The 19,794-nt window shown below is 39.1% G+C and overlaps 2 protein-coding genes across 4 annotated transcripts; both read right to left on the bottom strand.

The window, feature by feature from the left end:
* Positions 1-512: 512 nt before the first annotated feature.
* Positions 513-8,024, bottom strand: LOC113543654 (thrombospondin type-1 domain-containing protein 1). Of its 2 annotated transcripts, none has more exons than XM_026942044.3 (6): positions 6,806-8,024; positions 5,507-5,767; positions 5,090-5,226; positions 2,992-3,951; positions 2,615-2,776; positions 513-2,465 (listed from the first exon to the last, which is right to left on the bottom strand). In XM_026942044.3, exons 3-6 carry the CDS (start codon positions 5,148-5,150, stop codon positions 1,015-1,017), a joined length of 2,634 nt encoding a protein of 877 aa, XP_026797845.3. In that variant the 5' UTR covers positions 5,151-5,226; positions 5,507-5,767; positions 6,806-8,024; the 3' UTR covers positions 513-1,014. The 2 variants fall into 2 exon arrangements, with proteins under 2 accessions (XP_026797845.3, XP_026797846.3); XM_026942045.3 differs by having other exon boundaries at positions 2,615-2,773.
* Positions 8,025-8,169: 145 nt separating this feature from the next.
* On the bottom strand, positions 8,170-19,307 carry vps36 (vacuolar protein sorting 36 homolog). Of its 2 annotated transcripts, XM_026941916.3 has the most exons (14): positions 19,101-19,307; positions 18,626-18,694; positions 18,422-18,492; positions 17,729-17,843; positions 17,535-17,621; positions 16,176-16,262; positions 15,560-15,592; positions 15,392-15,469; positions 14,101-14,235; positions 13,772-13,837; positions 10,952-11,016; positions 10,566-10,650; positions 9,471-9,547; positions 8,170-9,367 (listed from the first exon to the last, which is right to left on the bottom strand). In XM_026941916.3, the coding sequence occupies exons 1-14, from the start codon at positions 19,194-19,196 to the stop codon at positions 9,286-9,288; spliced, it is 1,146 nt and encodes a 381-aa protein (XP_026797717.1). In that variant the 5' UTR covers positions 19,197-19,307; the 3' UTR covers positions 8,170-9,285. The 2 variants fall into 2 exon arrangements, 1 of the variants encoding a protein (XP_026797717.1); XR_004579771.2 differs by lacking the exon at positions 10,566-10,650.
* Positions 19,308-19,794: the final 487 nt, after the last annotated feature.

Below are 19,794 nucleotides of genomic sequence, written 5' to 3'. Positions count from 1 at the left end.
ATCCTTGTAAGGACATTTAGATCACATGATATACAAACACCCCACCTATATTCTAATACATCCCTTTCTATTTCTATAAGATATATACTGTACATATATGGTCTGCATTTACGTGAAGAACAACAGGCATAAAAATATAACAAAGATAAAGACTGATAAACATGAAAGAAGTTTATTTACAATGCATACAGAACATTATTTCCCTGCCTATGAGCTGAGACATTTCTTCCAGTGTAAAAAGACTCCCACAGTTTAAACTACTCTGAATTATCCCTTAGACTACAGCCAGATTATGATTACATTCTTCTAAAACAAAATCAATATGCATTAATCCTGCAAAATATCCAAGAAAAGATATGAAAATAGCTTATTTTTCATTTACAAACAAAAATAAACTCATTTATCCTTAGATTAAATATTGCTTATATATATATATATATATATATATATATATATATATATATATATATATATATATATATATATATATATATATATATATATATCATAATTTAAATGGGTTTAGAGACAAACCAAGCTGCTGCAATATACCATTTAATGCAGTAAAAATTTTAATAATAGTATAGTTTTTTGTTGAATGTTTACTCATTTACTTGATAATTCCAACTTGGTGTTTTATACAGTATCCGTTAAAATAACTTGATCTTATGGCATTAAAGTTACAATGCTTACATTTAACTGGTTAATCATTTGGCAATAACATACTAAATCTCTTCAGAGCATATTGTATGTTTTGAGAATAAAATTCCTACACTGTGCACATTTAATATAATTTGTGATGATAATAGATTACTAAGGAACATAAAATGAAATTTAAACACAAAAATAATAAATAATTCATCATTCAGCTAATCATAAAACTTGTTCCCAAAATGGTCATTCCCAAATAAAGGCTCTAAAATTATTTTAAAAAGCAAACCACAACAACTAGAGAAAGATTCAATTGTGGGAAATCAGCTCTGGAGTTTCTGATCTGGACGTTCACAGATGTAATCAGCTGAATCTGAGATCTTTCATTATTCCGTTCCCATCCTCTTCTCCCAGATATCCAGAAATGTCCATCATTCGCTGCTCATCCTCAGTCAGGCCATAGGAGGAGCTGCTGTAGTCTGCAGAGAGTGGGAGGCTTCGGCATCGGCCCCTGCTCTGATTACAACTAGAGAAGGTGGAACTTCTCTGTCTGTGGTGGTTGGTTGATGAATTGGCTTCTCGCAACTTCCTGGCCAAAATGTTCCTCTGAATAGGTGACGGACCTCTCCTGTTCCAATTTTGTTCTGCCCTTTCTACTCGATCCATCCCAAAAGATGGGGCCCAGCCCACTCCATGACTGTCAGTTACTTGATTTTTAGAAGTCCCTAATTGAACCATTGTGGGTTTGGATTTTGAGAAGGAAGGCATATCTACCCAAGGTCGCTGCCTGTGGTCACTAGAGCTGTCAGGCATCCTATATTTAGTCTGAGACCAGTCCTCCAGCTCAGGTATTGGATGCTCCCAGGCTCTGGCTCTACAGCTGCCCTCTGGGAGCTGGCGGGGCACCACCTGAGTCATGCTTCGCTCCCTAAAAGGCTGTGGCTTAGGTAACTGCTGCAGGTTGCTCTCGTTGAAGCTAGATGTCCTCCTGAAGTTTGGATTCTTAGAAAAACCAAGTCTGCTGCGTTCCACCATTGCCACCCAGTCTGCAGTGCGTTCTTGCCGTCGGTCCCGGTCACTAACAACAGCTTTTGGCATGGCTAACATAAGGTCCACCTTGGGGCTCAGTCTGTCAGGCAGAGTGGCAGAGTTTCTGTGAGGCCATGTGGGCTCTGTGAAAGGGGATTTGCGGAGGTGACTGACACTGACTTCTTCTTGACTTGCCAGGTCCTGAGGCACAGGCGTAAGACCAGCAGATGTTGAGGCTGTGGCCTCCACCATGGTGTCATCAACAGGACTCTGAGAGACATGATAGACTTGTGTGGCCTCTTTAAGTCCTTTCTTCTTCATTTCCTTAAGCTGCTGCTGTGCCAAACGATACCCAAAAATGGGAGGAAGAATCTTTTGACCAGAGGGGGACAGCCACTCAGCATCCTGGGGAAAGGGCATGGGGAGGGAGAAACTCTGCTGACAGGCCAGTACCCCCTTTTCTGACGCTGCTCGAACAGACACAGGGCATGTTTCGCCTTTGTGAAGTGTAGTTGCCCCCATACTCTCTGAGAAACTAGGCCTCTTCACGCTGCGTCCACAAATAGAAGCCTCATCTGAGTTCTTGCGTCCACCAGGAGAATGCATAGACTCAGGCTGTGCTGAGCTACACTTGGGGGCATGGCACAGTTTCCTCCACACTGTGATGAGGATAGTGACCAGGATGACAGCTAGACAGACAGCGATACCAGCCACCACAACTAGATTTCCTCCGAGAAAGGAGTCCACAGCTGGAGGAGGTGGGACGGAAATGGTTGGCAGAACGTCTACAGACAAGACAATAGGACAGATTTAGGCTTCCAGAAATTATTGTGCTAGAAATACAAATTTGACCGTCTGCAGACTGCAAAAAAATAAAGACATAGAACTGAAGAAATGTATCACACATTATAAGTGCATTCGTGATATGGCTTACCAGTGCAGTCCTCCAGGGAGCAGAGTGACTGCTCTCTCACCATGCCAGTGCACTGCATCCCACCAGCAGGGGGCAGCAAGCACTCACGCAAACGCTCTCGTACCCCCTCTCCACAGGTCACACTGCACCCGCTCCATGTTTGCCATGGGCCCCACATCTCTACTAATAAATCACACATACAGGTTAAGCAGAACTGAACTGATTGTGCATGCCAGCGCATACCAGTAGAAATACTGCAATAGATATAATGCTGTTGGTGGTGGCATATCAACATTATTGTATTATCTGGATATAACAGAAATATACTTCTATTCATTTAGGTGACCTGCAGATAAACTCTTTTAACAGATACAAAAACTGTTTAAAAAAAATCTCACCAGCATTTCTTTGCACAATGATGCATGTGTGTGCCAAACTGGAGGACTGACTATAGATACGCGCATAATGAAAGCAGTACTTTTTCTGGCCAAGATCAAACTGGGAGCAATTAAACTCTGTCTCATTCTCTCCTCGGGTGAGAAAGTGAAAGGCAAGCTGAGACGGCTTTTCCTGCTCTGAAGCTGCACTGGCCTCCTTATACAGCAACACCTTCCCTGTGGTGACCGTGCAGGGTGGAGAGAGCAGGCGTACAGACACTGTGCCCTCACAGCCACTCCTGTAGCTGTTCTCAACCAGAACCTTGTAGGAGAAGATGCGAGACAGATAGAGTGGTCCTGAGGATTTGATGTCCTGTTGGGTGTAGTGAGACTTGAGAGCTACTTGGATGAAGCCAGCCTCAGTCAGCAGGGAAGCACACTTGAGGTCCACATGCTGGGACTTCACAACCTGGATGTTGTGTGTCGTTCGTTTCTGCACCTTGTCGATGGTGTTCTTCCCAATCTGGTTGTGCTCCATGTAGCTGACCTCTAGGTAAAGGGATGAGTTGATGTTCAGGCAGACATGGAAGTCAATGTTGGTAGACACAGAAACCTGAAATGCACCAGAGCTGTAGTTGTTGTTAGCACGTTCCACTCCAAAGTGGAAAGTGGGCCACTGGATGCGTAGTACTGGGCTCCACCACCTGGAGATACTTTTCAGTGCACCCTGGTGGGACATTTGGTTTAATCTGAAGCTGAAGTTCCCAGCATATAGGAAGTACGTGCAGTCAAACTCCAGAACGCCCGTTGACTGGTTGAATGGCAGAGGTCTAGTAAGCACAGTTAAATTCCTATCAAGGTCAACCAAATCCATGGACAGATCACTGTCTATCATGTTGCTGTCTGCATTGTAAGTGACAAAAACACTGGCATTGCTTAGAGCAACATGTACTGAGGGCCACAGATGTAGACCAGCCATTGCTGAAAAAAGGAAAAAAAAAAAATACACAAAGTGAAACATAAGAGAACAAAAAAAGAAAATGGACACAGCTCGTAAATTAAAACCGTTAATACAGAATGATGAAAATATACAGTCCGAAATGTATAAATTACCGAAATGTACTAAGGTCTAAAACTATAGCATTCAAGATATTTCCAATTGTTGAATTATTATTTCCTCATGAACTTTCCCTAAATTGATATCTCCAGAAGATATAATTCAGTTCTATCATTTAGTCTCACCTTTGCTTCATTGTATCTCACCTTTATATTATAGACTTACCTAAAAACTGCTGCTGTAATCATTAAGACTGTCCTGGGCCAGGTCACCTATTTACACTGTGCTCATACTGAACATCCTTTCAACACACTTACTACTGGTTGGCTTTATAGTATACAGATGTACAAGAGTATAATTTATAATCCCACTATCTGGTGTCACCCAACTGAGGATGGGTTTACTTTTGAGTCTGCTTCTTCTTAAGGTTTCTTCCTCATGTCGTCTCAGGGAGTTCTTCCTTGCCACTGTCCCCTCCAGCTTACTCATTAGGGATCTAAATCTACAGTTATTTCTGTAATGTTGCCTTGTTACAATATCTATTGTTAAAACCACTATTGAACAACTGCTTTAATATGTCTACCATAAACAGGAACTCATATTTGTCTATTCAACACTGATTGCCACATACTGTGCATACTCTATATACCTCCCACCCCCACCCCACACCCCTCTTCCAAAACACTTTGTATCCTTTTGACAATAGGCTCTGGGACCCTACATTCACTTGAGCAGGTCACTGTGATTTACGAATGCCATTACACATAGGTCACTTCCCAAGAAAAAAATATATATACCAACGGAAAAGCGGGCAGGAAAAACACTCCCTCCCTTCTCTTCCTATCTAAGCCTGCTCTACTAAAGAACACTGAGGACTGCTTATCCTGGACCACCATGTGATATCAGGTGGCATAATTATATACCTAGAAGTAAATGATTATGCACAATGAATTTATATAGCTATGGATGAAGGCATTACAGCTAAACTTATCTTGCTGAACTTAGAAAATCCTGTAGCTTGTGTATCATTACAATCCTTTATTTTTTAGTGTGTCTACTTACCAAATCCCATAAGGAGGAGCAGGAGCAGAAATTGGACGAGTGGGGTGAAACCCTGTATCATTCCGACGCATGTGTCCTCTTTCTTGCTTGCTCAACATCACCTTTTTTTATATTCAAACAGCCCTGTAAGTTACACACTATTCCAACATAGAGCAGAAATTAGCAACGGTTTTACAAGATGCTTTTTTTTCATTCATTTCCATTATCATCTCAAGACACGCACAGATAAAACCAGGATTATAATAGGTTAAATATACACAACTGTCTCCTTAATGATATCATCAAAAAGGCTCTGTTGGACTAAGAAAATCTCAGTGAAGCTAGTAAATAGGATAAATAGTTCAACAAGTCCTTATAGAGAGCATGATCTTTTTAGATTAACAGTTTGTGCTACAGTTTTCTCCACTTTGTACTTACATAAACATCTACATCCAGCCTGAGTGGTTTGATTCATGTTATGAAAACTCAGCTGCTCTTTTTCCACTTGACTCAGCACCAATCCTCGTATTTTGGGGGTTCCTGGGATGCATATACTTTATACTTTCAGAACAATTCTGGCCTCAGGAATGAACGCATCAGAGTCAGATTTGTTCCCCAAACCAGTGATTCCAATTTTCCAGCTTGTCTGATGTCCAGTGAAAATACACAACCATCAGCTCTCCATCTCCAGTGTTCTGTCTATTTCACACACACACAAAATGTAGATGTGTGTGTGTGTGAACCAGTTCACCATAAACAAATGCCCTTACTTTTCATAAATGAATCTAAACAAAACATACATTGCAAAGGGAAATCAGAAATGGATTACATTACTCTACTTAAGGATAGACCCAGATGTATTTGTATTCACTTTATTATGCTTCATTTATATGTTTGGAGACTTTGAACCTTTACTATTCTGTCTTTAAAAGAGAGGGATTCTACTTTAACTTCACTTTCTTGTTAGTGAGCTCATAAACTGTGTATTTATAACTTGAGTCAACCGCAAGAGTACTACTTAATTTAATTTAAAGTTGTGGTTAGTTGTGCTATTTAAATTGATAGCCTATACGCCCATCCAAATGTCTGCTGCATGTGAACGCACCCTCAGACACAAACAGTAATACTGTAGTACTAAAATGCATAAAATGTAACATAATAATAATAATAATAATAATAATAAAATAAATAAATAAAAATTTTGAAAAGTAAGAAAAATGAACAACAACAACAATAATAATAATAATAATAATAATAATAATAATAATAATAATAATAATAAACTTTACAAAGGCCTCTCAAGGCACTTTACATAGGAAAAGAAAATAGAAACAGAAGTACATAGCATAGTATATAAGCATATAAGTATGTATAACAAAATATATATATGCATGTATCAGTTAATAATAAAATACAATTCAATAATAATAACAATAATAGTAATAATAATTAAAAAAAAAAAAATCATCAAGGAAAAGCGATCCTGAAGAAATAGGTTTTAAGAGAAGATTTAGTTACACTAAAAGACTGGGCTTCTCAGTTTCTTTGAGCTCAGGTTTACTTGCTCAGCTTCCACACTTCAGCGAGTTGATATGCTGATATTTTTGGATATTTTCTGTGTGTACCCAAACCGACACTCACTGACGACTACACGTCATTCTGATCATTCTACTATGAAAAAAGGTCATTCCAGCAAGCAGTCTGTGTGGTACGATAGAAAAAATGTGGTTTACTTACAGCATCGGTGTGTGTAGAACAGAAACAGGAGCTGAGGGGATCAGACTACATGTTTATCCGCTATCTCGACGCCTGCAGAGGATCCGATGCGTGAGAGGAGAGTCTGAGTCTGAGTCTCTCACTCTGCTGCCAGACTGGGCGGGTTTCCGCACTGGTTTTCATTGGATTGTACAGAGCAAAATGTGTTTGTCTGGGCGAGTGGACAAAATTTGGGCTTTTAAAAATACCAAAATCATAAATTCACTGCTTTCTCGTATAACTAAACCCGGCCACTTTAATAGGAACACTTGTACCCCTGCTTATTCATGCAATTATCCAATCAGCCAGTCAGGTGGCAGCAGCACGCAGGTCAAGAGCTTCAGATCCTGTTCACATCAAACATGTGATCTCTGACTTTAACCATGGCATGGTTCTTGGTACCAGATGGGCTGGTTTGAGTATTTCAGAAACTGCTGATCTCCTAGGATTGTCACACACAACAGTTTCTAGAGTTTACACAGAATGGTGCAAAAAACAATAAAACACTTAATAAAAAGTTCTGTGGGTGGAAAAACCTTGTTAATGAGCAAGGTCAGTGGAGAATGGCCAGACTGGTTCGACTGGACAAAAAGCTTACAGTAACTCAAATAACTACTCTTCACAACCATGGTGAGCAGAAAAGCATCTCAGAATGCACAATATGTCAAACCTTGAGGTGGATGGGCTTCCACAGCAGAAGACCACATTGGGTTCCACTCCTCTCAGCAAAGAACAGGAATCTGAGGCTATCATGGGCTCAGGCTCACCCAAACTGGACAGTTTAAGTTTGGCAAAAAAAAGTTGCCAGATCCTTTTCCAGTGTATCTGCTGTGTATCCTTAAAACACTAACACCTTTATTATGCTTCGTCATGTTGAGACAAGGTGAATGTTTTTACAAAAATATCTCACAGTGTATACAGTGATAGTGATGTGTTACTAGCATTTTGTTAGAAGTAAAACATATCAGTAACATGAGTTTAATCATCCATTCATCTTCATTAAGTGTTTTCACCCTGAGAATTCACCCTGTATGGGACGCCAGTCGCAGAGAGCCATGCACACACACACTTCCAAACTCATTCATACCTATGGACAATTTAGCATAGCCAGTCTGCCTACCTGCATGTGTTGGATAGTGGATGCAAACCAGAGAAACGGAAGGAAACCCACAAGAACACAGGAGAACATACGAAACTCCACACAGACAGTAACCCGAGCTCAGGATCAAACCCAGGACTCTGGAGCTTAAGTTACATTTCATCATTCTCACAATCATCTGATAAAGACATTAAAGAAAGCAAATATCAGGATGATCTTAATGTCAGGTAAAACGTTTAGCCCAAAATCAAACACTGGAAGAAATGTCACTTTATTTATAATGAGATGTAGGATTAAACTTACACTATATGGCTAAAAGATTGTGGACACCTGACCATCACACACATATGTGCTTCTTCTCTAAACTGTTGCCACAAAGTTGGAAGGACACAGTTGTCTAGAATGTCTTTGTATGCTGTAGCTTTATGATTTCCTTTCACTGGAACTAAGGGGCCCGAACATGTTCCAGCATGACGATGCCCCGTGCAAAAGCGAGCTCCATGAATAAATGGTTTGCCAAGGTTGGTTTGGAAGTGCTCAGGCCTGCACAGAGCCCTGACCTCAACCCCACCAAACACCATTGGGATGAATTGGAATGCCGACTGCACCCCAGGTCTCCTCACCTGACATCAGTGCCTGACCTCACTAACGCACTTGTTGCTGAAAGAGCAAAAATCCCCACAGCCAAAAGTTCCAAAAAAAAAAAAAAAAAGTGGAAAGCCTTCCCAGAAGAGTGGAGGTTATTTAAACAGAAAAGGGGGACTCAATCAGGAATGGGATGTTCAAAAAGCACATATGGGTGGGATTGTCAAGTGTCCACAAACTTTTGGCTATATAGTGTGTAACCACCCATGTTCAGTAACAGTGTCAGGAGCTAGCCATACATTTTCTGTGAACTGGAACTTGTCTCTTGGATGCCTGCATGTTGAAGTCCAAACCTGAAACTTATACACGCCTTTAGATTCATTAGTGAGGCTCTCAGTCATGGCCTTGCTGATCAGGGGTAGATTTATAATTACTGTTAAGTAAAGAGGACTTAAGATATTATATAGTACATAATTCAGTGGGTTTTATAGTTACATTTTACAGACTTGTTTGAACCAAAGCAATGAAAAAGCACGACACCTCTAAACCCTTGCCCAAATATACAGAACTAAGTACAGTAAAATTAGAATCAAAACCAACATTCACCAATAACACTGCTCACTGTTATTACACAGTTGATAATTGAGCATCCTGCAGTGCAGGTCCACAAGTCCAGTCTACAAAGTGAACAGTTCTGCTCTGTATGGAGCACTGTGTGATCAGCAGAAAATGAGTCCAGTAGAAAAATTAAACTATTCCTGATTGTCAGACTTCTATATCAGAACAAGTTGGGATAAAAACGCAGGCCTTCCACAGAGTCGTCTCTGCATAGATGCCCCATTTTCTCAGCCAGCAGCAGTCTGGAACAAAGGAAGACAATGAGAGTTAAAGAGAAAGAAGCAAGTTGACAATGCTGTTACAACAAAATATAATCGAATATATAACATGTAAATCAAGCAGTACCTCTCTTTTGCAAGAAGAACAGACAGTCCTAAGAGTTTAGCAAACTCCTCTGCTGTTAAGGAGCCCTTCTCAGACACCTGTGAAACAGGAACGAACTCCTATTAAATGCCAATGAGACATGGACCACGAGTAACATGTGTCTTCACACCATGACCAAATAAAACATGTTTTTCATTTAACGTTCATAGCGCCACCTTAGCACCTTCTGTACATTTTTGAGGAAATAAAACAGTGCAAAAAATACAATATAATTGTACTATACATATACTACATACTATACTAAAGGGTAAAAACTGCTGTCTGACTAATGAGGCTTTTTTAATGAGCAATATCTAACAATTTTCTGTTTCTCTTTGGCTGATCTGACATGCCTTTGTTTCTTTGATCTAAAACACAGGTCAAAAATGCAGTCACACATCTGCTGTTAGTCTCCTGTTAGTCTCCTGTCTACCATCAAACTGTTCTACACAATGTTTAAATGTGGAAAAAAAAAAAACTTAAGGAAAACATAAGAAATGTCTAAATATTTATATTACATTTGGCTGAGATAATAAAGTTGCCATACTGATAAAGAGAAAATGTAATAAAGAGTAATGGAGGAAACGACTTTTGCCTAATAAATAATGTTGATTCTTGCACGTTTCACACTTAAGTCAGCTGCCGAGTGGTTTAGTAACCAAAACAAAACTTATTATGCTAATATTGCTTGTGACTATACAAAGCTGCACACAACCATACAAAATAGTACACATCCTATAGTATTCAGTTTGGGCTCTTCTGAACTTGTTGCTCCTCTTAATAATATTTGCATAACCGAAATGCTCTCAAAATCTACAAAGAATTCGTACAGAAAAATGCCCACTGTTAAGCAGTTTCCTGAGACACTAACTCTGCGTGAACTGAGGGCCTCATTTCCACGCAGCTGCTGAGGGAATGAGGGAGAAGTTTGCAGCGCACGGCTGTGGTTGATGCATAGCTCCAAGTTCCGCTCTCCCAAACCCCCAATTAAACATGATGTATAGTAAGGGGCTGAGGTATGGATATCTACCTCTAAGTGATTTAACAGGAGAAACATGATGGAGGCTTGACACTCACATTATCGATAGCAGATGCAATCATCTCTTCTTCACTGTGAGATTGAAGCTGAACCACCATTACACCACTGTCAAACACTCGCAATCTGAGAGGAAGATAAACAATAATGTACTGATTTCTACTGAGAACCACAAGTACAGCAACAATAAAAAAAAAATTTAGGCCAAGCTCCTTGAAGCAGTATCCAACCAATACACCACATCTCAATTTAGATTGGTAATATTAGTGGGATTGGGAAAGTGAATTTTCTTTTGAACGATGGAAAGCAAAGAGGCCTCTAAAAACAGGAAGTCAGACAGGAAGTGGCTGCTGATTCCTGCTTTGGCTTGCATCCTCTTACTCACACACACACACACACACACACACACACACACACACACACTCACCTGAGAGGGAGTTTCAGAGACTCAAACAACTTGCAGGCGTTGACCATGTCTTCAGGAGAAAGAAGCTACAGTTCAGAAAGAAAATTGAAGAGTTTTAATTTCTTGCTATTCCACAAATAACTTGAACCAACTTGAAATTCATGGGTTTCTTTTCTTTTTTTTTATTTGAAATCTTTTTATGTTCGCTAACTAGCAGGAAATAAGTACAATATGTGTGTCCACCACTCCTTCAAAGCTTACCCAGCCTATCATTTTGATATTTATTCATGTTAGCATGTATAATTAAACATAATAACTGTATAGTTAAACATAATGTTAAACATGTGGAAAGTAAACACAATCCTGAGAGTGCACCTGATCTATTCAAGCTTAAAAAATAGAATACATTTTTATATATATATTTGTGTGTGTGTGTGTATACAGTGTATAGAATGTATACTGGACCTTCCTCCATTACTCACTATTCTAATTAGTGTTTACCGTTAATACTAGCATTGCCTGGGAAATGAGGTCACCTCTCCTTTGGACACCCTATATTTTAGCATTTTTGTTTAAATGATCTCATTTTAAATACTCTAAAATTAAATAACTGAAAATCTAACCAAAGATTATGTACAAGACAAACAAGAAATGCTCATTATTAAATGTTTATTAAAATATGAAAAAAAAAACAACAAAAAAAACAAAAAAACAAAAACACATTACAAATTTATTGGAATAATCTATATCTAATGTAATTGGACAAGGCCAAAATCTTCATCACTGTAATTAGGCACTTGTAGCACCCCACATATTTATGCTTTAAGATTAATACTACCATTGTCTGAGTTGGGAACTCTAATGGAGTGCTTTGTTAAAGGCAGGTGTACTTGGAGGGTAATCACATTATATACAGTCAGGTCCATAAATATTGGGACAGTGACACAGTTTTGGTAATTTTGCCTCTGTACACCACCACAGTGGATATGAAATGAAGCAGTCAAGATGTGACTGAAGCGTAGACTTTCAGCTTTAATTCAAGGGGTTTAACAAAAATATTGCATTAACCGTTTAGGAATTACAGCCATTTTTTACAGAGTTCCTCCATTTTCACAGGCTCAAAAGTAATGGGACAATTGACTGATAAGCAGTTTCATGGCCAGCTGTGGCCTGTTTCCTCCTTATATCATGATAAATTAAGGAGATAAAAGGTCTGGAGCTGATTCCAAGTGTTGAATTTGCATTTGGTAGCTGCTCATGGGAACTCTCAATATGCCGTCCAAAGAAGTGTTGATGCAAGTGAAAGAGGCCATCATTAGGCTGAAAAACCAAAACAGACCTATCAGAGAGATAGCAGAAACTTTAGGAGGGCAAAATCAACAATTTGGTACATTCTTAAAAAGAAGGAATGCACTGGCGAGCTCAGCAACACCAAAAGGCCTGGGAGACCACAGAAAACAACTAAAGTGGATGATTGCAGAATTCTTTTCTTATTGAAGAACAACCCCTTCACAACATCTAGCCAAATCAGGAACACTCTGGAGGAGGTAGGCCTATCATTGTCAAAGTCTACAATCAAGAGCCACCTTCATGAATGTAAATACAGACGGTTTACCTCAAGATGCAAACCGCTGGTAACACTCAAGAACACAAAGGCCAGATTAGAATTTGCTAAAAAACCTCTAAAAAAAAAAAGCCTGACCAGTTCTGATTCAAGATTAACTTGTACCAGAATGATGGGAAGAGAAAAGTATGGAGAACGAAAGGAAGGGCTCATGATCCAAAGCATACCACATCATCCGTCAAACATGTGGAGGCAGTGTTATGGCATGGGCATGTTTGGCTGCCAATGGAACTGGGTCACTGGGGTTTATTGATAATGTGACTGTTGATAGAAGTAGCAGGATGAATCCTGAAGTGTACAGAGCTATACTTTCTGCTCAGATTCAGTCAAATGCTGCAAAACTGATAGGACAGCGCTTCACAGTACAGATGGATAACAACCCAAAACATACTGTGAAAGCAGCCCAAGAGCTTGGAAATTAAATGTTCTTAAATGGCCGAGTCAGTCACCTGACCTCAACCCAACTGAGCGGCTTTTCACTTACTGAAGACAAATCTGAAGGCAGAATGACCCACAAACAAGCAGCAACTGAAGATGGCTGCAGTAAAGACCTGGCAAATCATCTCAAGGGAGGAAACTCAGCATTTGGTGATGTCCATGGGGTCCAGACTTCAGGTAGTCATTGACTGCAAAGGATTTACTTCCAAGTAATAAAAATAATCCTAATATTTATGATTATATTAGTTTGTCCCATTACTTTTGAGCCTGTGAAAATGGAGGAACTCTGTAAAAAATGGCTGTAATTCCTAAACGGTTAATGCAATATATTTGTTAAACCCCTTGAATTAAAGCTGAAAGTCTACGCTTCAGTCACATCTTGACTGCTTCATTTCAAATCCACTGTGGTGGTGTACAGAGGCAAAATTACCAAAACTGTGTCACTGTCCCAATATTTATGGACCTGACTGTATATATCCTACCACCCCAGCGTGGATTATTTTGGTATAACCGCACAGTCTGTCAAGTGTTATTCCTCACTTAAACCTTAATGTGTGTTAGTGTAAGTCCTCAGGCTACTGATTCTACATTCAGATTAATAACTGCACCATGCCATACCACACTGTTCGGTGGAAAAGCACTAGACAATATTTAAATTTATTATTATTTTTTTTTTTTTTTTTAAACAATACATATATTCAGGATCCATTCTTAACTATTGCCCTGAATAAAATGGAACATGCATAGATAAGTGTAACATGATAGACATGCTAGTTTACCTCCATCCCTCGTGCTCGGTTTACTAGACAGTAGACCTCTGTGAGGGCCATCATACCCCCTCGCTCCTGTAGAGAGCACCAGCATTGGAAGAATAAGACAAATGCACTATAAAAAGCCATGGTATATTAAAAAGACATTTATTTGATGGTTTAAACAAACAGCATTTCCTAGAAAGTGTCCCAGAATCTTGCAAAGAACTGTAACCCCCTGGTCATGTAATTTATAAAAGAGATAATTGATAATAGTATACAATGAAAAAAAACTGGTTCTGACGTGTTGCTTGTTTCCTAACTCTTATAAATACAAAGGCATTCACATATAGTCTTACCTCCAGTGGTGCCTGCAGCATGTCTCCTAGCTGTTTAGCAAGCTGCATGTGGTAGTGTGTGCCTGAGCCGTGTGTTTCCCTGGTTACGGGGTTGGCGATGCCCATGCTTAACAAATACGACTTGAAGCGGATAGTCTGCAAAAGACAGAGGTAACATTGGACATCAGGACATTGCACCATTGACTGAAATCATATGGGAGACTTTGCTTATAATGTGCTGTTTAAGCAATTCCAGGCAGTTTTATCAGCGTTTTCAGATATTCACTTAGTTACACTTGAGAACAGTTTGATTTCTAGGCCTAGTTAACCCCAAGAACAATTAAACAAACTTACTTAATCAATAATAATGTACAAGAGTATAAATCAATATTTCAGTCATAATTTAACAATGTTCACTATCTGTGTCTACATGCTACTCTGAAAGGAAGGCTGCAAGGATTTTGCCTATATAAAAGAAGGGCTTGCATGTGTCCCACAGAGCTACAGGCCTTAACCAAGTTAAGCCATTAAAAACATTCAGCATGCTTCATATTATCCATTTAATGCTGCTTTCAGGAGACAACATCTGATATCCAACCTTCCAAATGTTTTGTGCATTTGCACATGTAGAAATACATACACATTTTAAATATTTACCTCCATCTATAAGTGTATGTTTAGAAATGATTCACCATAAATCTGGTCAGTCAGTCAGTCAGTCAAAACTTAGTCTGGAGGCAAATGCTTGGCTAAAGGCTTGGACTGCCTGACTCTGGACTGCCAGGCAAATAAAAATATGTAAGGATAAAAAGGGTCTACTGACACACTGAATGCAATAAACAGAATAAGCGTGGGCCGAATATAACAAATTTTTAATAAGCACAGTGAAATCACCCTGCAAAAATGCATATTTGTATGTCAACCGCCTACAAAAATCTCCAAAGTGTGAACATGGTGAACTGAATTCAGATAATCACCTCAGTTATCCATATGAGAATTACATTTACATTTCTGGCATTTAGCAGGCGCCTTTATCCAGAGCGACTCACAGAAATGCATCGTAGTTTCTATCACAAAGACCCCTATGCTAGTTCAATAGGTCAGGGACTAAGAGAACCAACTGTATAAAAACCCTGCTGGAGATGTGAGTACAGTATGAAAAAAATAAATTTTTTTTTTTTTGGGATATATAATCTTGAATGCTAGGTTGTGTTCTTGTTGGTGAATATATTGCAATAAATGTCTATATTTTTTGTTTGCCTGCAGTGCACCTTCTCATTGTTTTACACTGTACCTATATCTTCTGCCTCACCTCGTCCTCAGTGATGTCCCCCTGTTTGTCTTTGATTTTGTTGGCGATGGATCTGGAAAGCTCAACCATCTCTTTAGCCTGAGGGACAAAGGGACAAAGGCAGATCACTATGATGTCACAATGTGCCTACAGAAGCAGGAGGTACGGCATGAGGGCAGAGTGCCTGACCTTCTCCATAAGCTTGCTGAGATCTTCAAAAGCCTGGTGGAGACAGGAGGGGAGAGGAGAGGGGAGGAGAGGAGGATTAGAACAGGCCATCAGTTGAGAGCAGCCCACACTGGCACTAAATCAACACAGAATCATAGAAAAGCTGTTTTCTATTTAATGCTGGCTGGCTTACATCACTGATACATGATGTTATAAACTGTTTTCATATAAGGGAGGAGAATATAGTTCTTTTTGTTTCCTTTTATTTTAAAACTGTAGTTCCCTATCTTGTAGTTCCCCATCTAAAAGAGGGAGGAACATGACAGTTAAATCAGCGGGCAGTGTTTCAATTCGGCTCCTGGCTGGGCAAGCTCTTATCTCTACTTTTAGCCAGGACAGGAAGCCTTTCAAGTCCCACTGCATGGCGTCACACAGCCACACAAACAGGACCGTGTTCTACTCCAACATTTAAAAAAAATGAGCGGAACAGAAAGGGATACATTCGTCCTGCAGTGGTGTAACACAAACCTATCATAAGCCCTCTCTGCCACTGCCTTGATCTTCACAATCCATCATTTAGTTCATTCTGTCCAACTCACTAGCTTTCTCAAAGATCCATCACTGTCAAACATCTTACCTCTGAAATGTTTTTGTCTGTCTCTTTCCTCTTCTCCTCCAGCTTCCGCTCAATGCCAACAATCCCTACTGCACGTGTTTTTCCTGCCTGCAGAAACACAAAAGATGGGGAAAAAATATTAGCCCTTCTTGATCTCACACACACACCTACACCATCAAGAACACGCACAAACACAACCCTCTTCCAAAAAAACAACAAAGGGAGAGGAAGGAAAGGGTAAGGCTAGCAGTAATTCCTCATTGTCTTAACTGAAATACTGCATGGTGCAAAGAAAGCTTAGGCTTCAGTCATTTCACAAGTGTAGCAGTTAGCAGAACAATGATGAGAGTACCATATAGAAGAGATCTGTCTCTCCTTAACCATATTAAAACTCTGCCACCTAGAGGCAGTATTAGACACTGAATCACATCTATTCATTGAAATCATTAAAAAATTTTTAAGGTGCTTCCCAAAATTATAATGGATGACTCCTTGATTCTTCAATCTTACCTCCTTCAGCTCCTGACCCAGGAACTAATCAAAGTCCCTCATCTTTTATGTATCAATTCTTAACATGCAGTGGGGGCAGTCGTGGCCTAATGGTTAGAGGCTCGGACTTGTAACCCGAAGGTGAACCTGAAGATCGTGGGTTCGAGTCTCAGGTCCAGCAGGGATTGTAGGTGGGGGGAGTGAATGACCAGCACTCTCCTCCACCCTCAATACCACGACTGAGGTGAGACCCTTGAGCAAGGCACCGAACCCCCAACTGCTCCCTGGGCCGCGGCAAAAAAGGCTGCCCACTGCTCCGGGTGTGTGTGTTCACTACTGTGTGAGCGTGCTTGGATGGGTTAAATGCAGCGCACAAATTCCGAGTATGGGTCACCATACTTGGCTACACTTCACTTCACAGTGGGAAGAATAAAGGATAGAGGACATAGAAGTCTTCTAGAGTGAGGAAACACAGGTGCTTCCTATGCAGAAGTATTATTTGTTGTAGTATTTGATGTTAGCCTACAGTATAAATGCTCCATCTCCCCAAAAACAAATGACACAATAATAAGAACCATAACTATACAAAATGATTGTTCTTAATAAAGATAAGTAATACAACTAGGGACCATGTCACCAATAGGTGAATTCACTTAAGTTGCTTTAAAGGTCTCATTAGGCAAATATATGTTTCTCATTCATGTCCTCATGCACTTTTTTTTTTTTTTTTAAACTTTTCTTGCTCGTTTTTTCAGAAGGAGGAACTAAGACGTGAGAAAAAGAAGCAAGGAAATGAAATGAGGAGGCATAATTTAAGAAATGAGAAGCCCCCTTATTTTTCTTTTCACCAAATGCCACATAATTTTACAGTCAGGGAAGCTTCAGGCAGACCTTCAGTCCTGCTGGTGTAATGGGCTGCGACACTGGCGTATTCTCCCACCTCCTCTGAGTCATTTCCTCTGTCAGACGTCTGTAAAACTGCACACAGTTAATCATTACTATAAATCTGAGTAACTTGCTATAACATGTGTAACATGCTCTTTTTTTTTTTACATTTACATTTTTTTTTTACTTTAGTCACATACCTCAATTTGCCCATGTTCCTTAAAGGATAATTTAATGTAGGAGAACTTGCTGTTCTGGTATGGCCCAGGCTCTTTATTAGCAGGAGCTGGATGCAGGTGAATGACAATCTTGGCACTGGAAGAATTTAGGGATGCCATAAAACATCACAGTGCAGCAGATAAATATGTAATATATTTATCAAGCCCAAAATGGCAAATATTAATGATCTTAACAACAAATAGTTGGTCAGAAAATGAGCAAGAATTAAAGAAATGCACTCCCGAGAGCTCCTGTGCCGCCATTTGCTGGTTTACTTTTGCTGCAGTGAACTGTTTGGGGAAATTCACTTATATAGTCTTCTTGTACGCAAAGGTAAAATCATGATAATGATTAATATGTTTGATGTAAAATTCAAACTAACACTTGTCTGGGTGAGCAATATTTTCTAAAAATATCTTCTGGGATGTTTTTTTCTTAAAGGTTTAGTCATTATTTGGTTATCTGCCACACCTGATGCAGCACATCAAGAGCCACAAGGCTTAAACATTTAGAGAAACCAAAAGGTTGAAGCTATCCCATACTAACTTCCTTTATCTACTTGTTTAATTCTTGCTAATTTAGTGACCAATGATTTCTTGTTAAGACCATTAAACGCTTAATATTTTGCCATTTTGTGCTTAGCTATATATGAAACAGAGTACAAAAACAGATACCTCTTCCCAATTCCTGCAGCCTGCTCCTCAAAGAATATGATCTGAGACAGCGGTATACATATACAGCACTCCTACAGATTCAAACACAGTGGAGAGACATGCATTTAACTCTGAAGTGTGAATACAATCAGTGCATATTTGTATGTAACATGATGAGGCTCATCCTCAGTTCAGTGAAGAAAATAACACTGGAGATGGCCTTACATGATTCTTCTGATCCCTCCAGATTAGTCGATGTGTGCTCAGGAGGACCACTCCTACATCGAGTTTCGCCTGCAAAACAAAACACAACAACCTGATTTTCCCTCAGAGAAAACTCACTAGCAGCTAGTTTGCTCTCTTTCTTAAAAGACAACATATGCAGATTATATATAGTAATAAGTTAATTACTTAAATTTATTTAACCAATTCTAATAAATCATCAACACATTAATTTATCCAGAAATGAATTAACTGTCTTTACCTATGGCTCGCCACAGCCCCTTATGTAGCTAGCTAGGGAAATGGCGGAATAGCAAATGAAACACTATTTGATACATAGTGCACTACAAAGAACATAAAAGCAATTGTTTACTGCCCTTTGTAGTGCACTTAGCTAAGGGGAAGGGTGTAATTTAGGATTCGGCCCATGCCACTGTAAACTGACTAGCTGCTCTAAAGTCTGTGTAAAGTTAGATACCTTGTCGTCTCCGTCATATAGTCTGACCCCCCTCTGCTGGATTACTAATGTTTCATTCATTTCAAGGAGTCCATTGGTCCACATGAATCGATCCATTTTTTTTTTTCAATTATAAGTACTTGCGTCGATATATTAATTTGGATTAATACATTTCCTACATGAAGTGTCTTAACTAGCAGATGTTTACTTCCGGTTTGGTGCCCAACGTAGTGCCTGTGCACAATAACGAGATATTTTCAGGGTTCATTTTTCTCGAATAATGAGATGAATAATTTGAATATATAAAATTTTCAAAAAACAAAAAAAGCCCGACAAACTGTGTATTTGTTAAATTAATTTAATATATGTTTGTGTTGCTCTTTAATTTTGTTTTATTTAGTTACTGTTATTTTCAGTTTATATTTGTACTGTTTATGTCAAATGTCGAGACCTTAAAAAATTAAAATTACAAATTACAAAAAATAAAAATTAAAAAATTACAATAGTTAAGAAGTAACAGGGGGCATACGGACATCACATGTAGTTATAAGAGCTACACAAATCAACATAACATTTTTAACATAATATATCAACATTAAAAAAAAAAAAAAAAAAAAAAAAAAAAAACCCTTTTAAAGATACCGTGCAACAGAATGTTAATTGTTTAGAAGCCTTTGAGTTCAAAGGTTTAGACAAATTCTTAAAAGAAGTAAAA

This window comes from Pangasianodon hypophthalmus, chromosome 17, assembly GCF_027358585.1.
Source record: "Pangasianodon hypophthalmus isolate fPanHyp1 chromosome 17, fPanHyp1.pri, whole genome shotgun sequence".
Lineage (NCBI taxonomy): Eukaryota > Metazoa > Chordata > Actinopteri > Siluriformes > Pangasiidae > Pangasianodon > Pangasianodon hypophthalmus.
Note: the sequence above shows the minus strand (reverse complement) of the source record. Positions and strands in the feature narration are given on the sequence as shown.

What these genes read in the sequence shown, in the direction of transcription:
- vps36 (XM_026941916.3), bottom strand. Translation starts at nt 19,196, where the DNA reads ATGGATCGATTCATGTGGACCAATGGACTCCTTGAAATGAATGAAACA. An exon ending in CAGACAAAAACATTTCAGAG is followed by an intron (nt 15,593 to 16,175) that starts GTAAGATGTTTG and finishes TGTCTCCACCAG; the next exon opens with GCTTTTGAAGATCTCAGCAA. An exon ending in TTGCATCTGCTATCGATAAT is followed by an intron (nt 9,548 to 10,565) that starts GTGAGTGTCAAG and finishes CCTGTTTCACAG; the next exon opens with GTGTCTGAGAAGGGCTCCTT.
- LOC113543654 (XM_026942044.3), bottom strand. Translation starts at nt 5,150, where the DNA reads ATGATACAGGGTTTCACCCCACTCGTCCAATTTCTGCTCCTGCTCCTC. An exon ending in GCTCCTCCTTATGGGATTTG is followed by an intron (nt 3,952 to 5,089) that starts GTAAGTAGACAC and finishes TCCTTTTTTCAG; the next exon opens with CAATGGCTGGTCTACATCTG. An exon ending in CATTGTGCAAAGAAATGCTG is followed by an intron (nt 2,777 to 2,991) that starts GTGAGATTTTTT and finishes GTGATTTATTAG; the next exon opens with TAGAGATGTGGGGCCCATGG.